The 6,000-nt window shown below is 44.3% G+C and overlaps 1 protein-coding gene across 1 annotated transcript; it reads left to right on the top strand.

Annotated features, from left to right (window-relative positions):
- crsp7 (cofactor required for Sp1 transcriptional activation, subunit 7) lies at positions 1 to 5,534 on the top strand. The gene is made up of 3 exons (XM_054626932.1): positions 1 to 398; positions 1,362 to 1,436; positions 1,519 to 5,534. Exons 1-3 carry the CDS (start codon positions 327 to 329, stop codon positions 3,235 to 3,237), a joined length of 1,866 nt encoding a protein of 621 aa, XP_054482907.1. The 5' UTR covers positions 1 to 326; the 3' UTR covers positions 3,238 to 5,534.
- The last annotated feature ends 466 nt before the right edge of the window (positions 5,535 to 6,000 follow it).

Here is a 6,000-nt window from a genome sequence, read left to right as displayed (position 1 = left end):
TGGAGTGTAGGTGAACTGCGGGGATGTTTACTTGGCTACGTGCACACGTCAAAGCGCACACATCGTATCCCGGCATGCAGCAGGAGGCCGTCGAGAGAGCCAGCAGCTGGTAGTGAGTTGCTAGAGCGCCCAGCAGGCAGCAGCCAACGGTCAACACAGAGCACACGTCTCCATGTGAGCAGACCGAGCCGTCCACCTTACAGGCGACAGAGCAGAATGCCGTTCGGACCGACGTGTCACCGCGGCGGCTTCTGAGTCCTCACCGTCACCAGGTTTTCCTTTCGGAGGATTCCTCCCTCCATCCTCCGGATCGCACCGAACAGGCAATGACAACGGTCTCGGCTACCCCGCAGCAGATGAGGGACCGGCTGCTGCAGGCCGTCGACAGTCACAGCAATGTGAGTGGAGCTAGCCGGCTAGGAGGCTAGGAGGCTAGCGTTAGCTTGTTTACCTGAACTCTGGCAAACTACGCCAGGCGGTTCACACATTAGCTGTCAATTAACGCTTTCGTTGTTTTGGAGTAATTGTTATTTTACCACATGTGTGGTCGGCACTGACCTGTCGAAAGGTGGAGAGACGCTGAGCTCACCATTTGACAGCTTGCAAGCTAGCTTAGCTGAAGTGCTACCTTGGTTGTAGCTACACCAGTCTTGCGTTAGCTTGTAGCATGCTAGCTGCTAGCCGTAACGCTAAAGCGGATATAGTGTGAGACTTGAATATAACGTATACATGTGCCCTGACCTTTACCCTGAAATTAACTGTGTTTCCCGCTAGCTGGCCGGGGTTTGGTTGTAGACAGTCTCACGCCGACACCTCATTGTTACTGAAGTGTGGGAGGCAGCTCAGCAACTCTCAGCTTCAATAGCTAGCTTACGTTTTAGGAAATAGTCTGAATGCTAGCGGTAGCCACATTAGCTAACACAAATCTGCCGACACTGAACCGCTGGTTGACTTATTGACAGAATAAGAAACTCGCTCAAATGTAAGCCTGTCGCTGTTGGCTTCAAGTTTTTTGCTCTTATGTTATACTTTTGTTTAAGAGTTTGCAATGATGAAGTTTTCTTGAGTTGACACTTTGCCATCGTTACTTTTTAACGTCGATTTGAAGCATACAGACTGAGCTAAGCTAACTTAGCTTAGTCCTCACACACGTTGCAGGCTCGATTCAGGAGCGTTTCCAGCCGAAACATGAATACATAACCCTTTGTTAATAATGTGAGTGTCCAACATTAACACTGTCTACATCATCATCATTTAAAATGCTGTCAATGGTGATATTAGGCTACCACTAAATATTTGCTTTATGCGAGCAACTGTGTGCATGTTAAGTAATACAAAATGTTTGTTTGTCATCCCTGCAGATATCCAATATGGTGGCTGTATTGGAGGTAATTACCGGTCTTGAAAAGTATCCTATCACCAAAGAAGCACTTGAGGTAAGACCGTGTGAACTGCTACTTCATGTTGAATTATATTGCTAAATTTGTTTCTAACTCTCAAGCATTTTTTTTTATTTAGGAAACTCGACTTGGAAAATTGATAAATGATGTAAGGAAGAAGACCAAGAATGAAGATCTTGCTAAGCGTGCTAAGAAACTCTTAAGGGCATGGCAAAAGCTGATTGAACCTGGGCCAGCGGTGGCTGCCAGTGCCCCTGGCTCTACCAATGGCAGTTCCCATCCCTGCAGAACAGATGCCTCTCCTCCTGACATTTCTGTGTCCGGGAAGGGTGTCCCTGAAGTCAAAATCAGAAACGATGTTCACAACACATACTCGCCAAAAGCAGAGAAATCAGGCAGCCGCAAACGACGAGCAGAGAACAGAGACAGTGGAGTGCACTTACCAGAAAAAATCTCCAAGATGTCTTCTTTCGATGTCTCTGTTTCCCCACCACCCACCAATGGGATTGCAGGCAGTCCTGATGCCCCGCCTGACCAGCAAGTCGTCTCGTCTCCTGACAGATCTCGGATAGAGCATCTTGATAATGATAAAATCAACAGAATTCCGGTTAATGCTGTCAAGCCTCGTCCTAGCTCCCCTGGAGTGGCCAAACTACCTAGCACTTCCTCTATGATTAAGGTTGCTGTGATGCAGCAACAAACCAGGTTGGATGAAGGAGGTGGAGGGGGGTATTATCAAGCCAAAAGTCCGCGTGGCCTCACTTCCAGTCCAAGGAGCGTGAAGCAAGAAACGGTGACCAAGCGCTCTTCAGCATATGCACCAAAAGGAACACCTGTCCCAAGCCCTTCCTGTATGGACTCTCCCCTGTCTCTGTCCCAGCCTGTATCCTCCCCAGCCCAAGCATCATCCGCTGACAAGCTGCCAAACTCTACTCATAGGTCTTCAATGCACTGGACCAGTTTGTCAGAAGTCCCTTCTCATTGTCCACCACAAGACATATCTTCAACACTGGAATCCCCATCCATCTCCCCTTCACCCTCTCATTCACAACATAACTCAGAACTACACAGACCAACATCTGAGGGGGCCATGCCTGTGTCTGAGGACACGGACGCAACAATGGTTCCCAACTTGGAGCATAAAAGGAGGAAGTACAGGTCGAGAGACTACTCTGTCAACCTAGATGGCCAGAAAATAGAGGACACGACTAAACCTGTACGGTTAAAAGAACGTAGATTAACATTTGATCCTGTCACAGGTCAGATCAAACATCTGGTACTTAGAGAGCCTTCTCAAACAGAGGAAGTCTCCACTCCAGACGTTGCTGCGTCTAGGCAGAGAACTGAAATCACTGTACAACAGCCCGCTGCTCCAACCCCAGTCCCATCCTCAGTTCCAACCATGGCCCCAATCCCAACCCAAGCCCCAGGTCCCAGCCCTAATCCTTTCCATCAAACAAACTGGAAGGAACTGTCCAGAAATGAAATCATCCAGTCCTACTTGAACCTTCAGAGTAATGTGCTCACCTCTTCTGGGGTCCAGGGCCATAGTGCACACTTTTTCATGTCAGAGTATCTGAAAAGGGAAGAACAGGATAGCAAGGACTCACGGAAGAAACATGTTCTGCAGACGGACAGCTCAGTAGGGGATCTACCGGGGTTGAGTCGGGAGGTGACGGACGCGGACCTGGACAGAGTTCATACACAGCACTGGCAGGGGGTGAATGGTTGCCATGACACCATGGGCACCTGGTATGATTGGACAGAGTGCATATCATTGGACCCGCATGGGGATGAAAGCAAATTGAACATCCTGCCATATGTTTGCCTAGACTGAGGGGTTTGGGAAGGCTGCTGTCTTGTTCCACTCCTTTCCTTTGTCTCCCCAAAGAGACGAGATGCTTTGTGGTTTGTCCACTGTGAGTTTGGCAAAAACCAGGCCTGCTAAACTCCCTCCCCCATGCCTCCTCCTCTTTCTGTGATAATCTAATTACATTTTGGTATAAAAAGAGTAAAGATTAAAATAATAGTTAAGTTTGTAATACCAAGGGCTGTTTCTGTTTTATTTTTCAAACTGAAAGCCACAGGAATGACGAGGCCCTAGTTGCAGTGTGCTGATACTAACACTGAAGGCCAGAAAGAGAGGACAGAACTATCCCAGACAACTAGAAATGGTGTTATGATGTGAATTTCTGATGTTCTGAATCGTACCTCTATTTCAGTCTTACTGGGATGGTACCGTTATTATTATTCTTTTTTTTTTTTTTTTTTTTTTTTTTTTTTTTAAACCTGTCTAGTTTCGTATGAGGATATTCCAATCTAGGGTTACGTTTGAGGAAAGGCCGGGGTTTAGCTGTCCTGTCCAGACTGCCATGTTGGTGCCCAGTAAGGTGTTGAAAGAGTTCATCTAGCACAGTTAGAGCCGAACATGTCCAGAGTATGAAATACTGGATCATATTTGGAAGTTACAAGAAGCTTTATGTGAGATATAAAGAGTAAATTATAAATTTCTTATCATGTATACATCTATTTATTTTGACCAGTTCATCAATGGGACGTTCAGAAACCATTAGATCTGTTATTTGTTTTTTCCTGTTAGCATCACAATGCTGTCTAATCTTCAATGTTAAAGGGGCATACAAATATTTTTGCTTGGTCTTACTTTAAGACTGGTCAATGCATTTGGTCATTAACATTCCATACTCCACCCTTCATCCTCTTTCTCTCTCTCTCTCACTCAACACACACCTCCTGTGCGACCATCCCATCTCCGTTCTCAATAAGAAATTTATTCAGAAAAATGTTTTGGTTTCAAAATGGTTTAATCATTAATATTGCGGTGCTTATTTAAAAAGAATTAATCTAAAAACTCTTCACAAATTCTCCCCTAAGCTTAAGATATTAAATAATGTCAAATTTGATGGTGCTGATTATTAATTGCATTTAGAGACAAAATCAAGGAGATATTTGAACGCTGGGACTCACTTTGTTTCCTTTCCTTTTTATATCGTTTGCCTTCTAGATTCCCATCACAATGTTTTTGTGAGTCGAACGGCCTTAGTGAATGTACGGGATTGAGACCTCTTATGCACTTGTTCATAAGTTGACAACTTGTTGGTCATTTCATCATTGACCGAATTCAAATGTGAGTAGTGACTGATGCTCCCACAAGCTATTTGCCCACAGTTTATTCAGAGTTTAAGACGCCTTAAAAGTTTTTGCAGCTGATTTCGAGAGTTTACAAAACATTTAGGATGCCGTTTGAGGAGCATTTCTTTTTGCTTCCTTTAATTCAATACATCAAACCTATACTAGTGAGAGAGAGCAAGCTGTGTGCATCAGATATTTCTGGCATTTTCCATGTACCGACTAATACTTACTTTAGATTTCCCTTTATACTTATCAGTCACTACCACTTTTTCTCACATGACTTAATTTGAGATTGGCTTCTGCGCAGCCTCTGTCTATTCATTCTTTCAGTCATTCATCCCTACCAATGTGCCTTGGTAAATGGTTAATCTGGATTTGCTTCCGCATAAATCACGCCTGTCTGTGGAGTTGCAAGAATTGCAAATCCCCAGGATCAATATGACGCTGGTATATGCACCGTTTCTGTTACTTTTTGTATACACTGATCCAGAGAGGGTGAAGCTGCAGACTGAGAAACTGCACAACAACGCAGCTGGCAATAAAGGAAAAGTGCTACAACTGGTTGATTAAAAAAAAAAATCTGTTTTCTGGAGTTTTGACTGGGGCATCCTTATTTGTTCAGTGTTTAACATCTCTACATTGTTTGAAAATAAAATGATCTAAATCTTCAGCGCAGTCGACTAAGTCGTGGGTCTTTTACGGTGCCTCTTGTGTTCAAACACCTTGGATCATGTTGCCCCTTTGAAACTAAATGGTCAGTCTGAGCTCTGTGTACTTCTGCCTTTTGTTTTGAACTTCACTGTTGAAGTTTCATTATGCTGTAATTGCACAGTTCATCCATGTGGGGGTGCGCTTTGTCCATTTGTCTCCTTTGTCTGCATCAGTGTGGGATGGTACGAGTAACTTCAGCTGAGTGTGAATTTATTGATCGGAGTTCTCGTTTTTCAAGGCCCACAAAGAATAAATGGCCCTCTATTTTTTAAATAAAAGAATCCTACTAAATATTAAGTTTGTCCTCCATCGGTGGTAGCCTGTGATTGTCAACGCCAGCGGTAAAGAAATGTGTAAAGTGTGTGTAAAGAAAGTGACTTTTGATATTAGCCCGAGATTACAAATGGTGTCACTATATGTTTGATGGACGCGAGAGGTATCATAACTCTGTCACTCCATGTCGTGATTCCGTGAGCTGATGTAATCTCATCAAAGGTATCCGGATGAGTAACTCCCCTCCCCTCCCTGTGGACCGTTGCTCACCTGTATGATGTAATCACCTGCCAGATGTCTTTTCTGCAGAATCACAGCTGTAGTGAGACTGAGGAGAGACACACCTGGGCTGGCGTCATTATTAGTTACCGAAATGATGCATCTCATCTTGTCTTCTCTTGAAGCTGATGAGTAATACAGACAGAACTGCATCAGGTTTAAGTTAGGCAATTCCAAGAAATCAGAA

Source organism: Anoplopoma fimbria, chromosome 3 (genome assembly GCF_027596085.1).
Source record: "Anoplopoma fimbria isolate UVic2021 breed Golden Eagle Sablefish chromosome 3, Afim_UVic_2022, whole genome shotgun sequence".
NCBI lineage: Eukaryota > Metazoa > Chordata > Actinopteri > Perciformes > Anoplopomatidae > Anoplopoma > Anoplopoma fimbria.
The sequence above is the reverse complement of the archived record's forward strand: the minus strand, read 5'-3'. Positions and strand labels throughout refer to the sequence as shown.

What these genes read in the sequence shown, in the direction of transcription:
- crsp7 (XM_054626932.1), top strand. Translation starts at nt 327, where the DNA reads ATGACAACGGTCTCGGCTACCCCGCAGCAGATGAGGGACCGGCTGCTG. An exon ending in CCGTCGACAGTCACAGCAAT is followed by an intron (nt 399 to 1,361) that starts GTGAGTGGAGCT and finishes TCATCCCTGCAG; the next exon opens with ATATCCAATATGGTGGCTGT. An exon ending in TCACCAAAGAAGCACTTGAG is followed by an intron (nt 1,437 to 1,518) that starts GTAAGACCGTGT and finishes TTTTTTATTTAG; the next exon opens with GAAACTCGACTTGGAAAATT.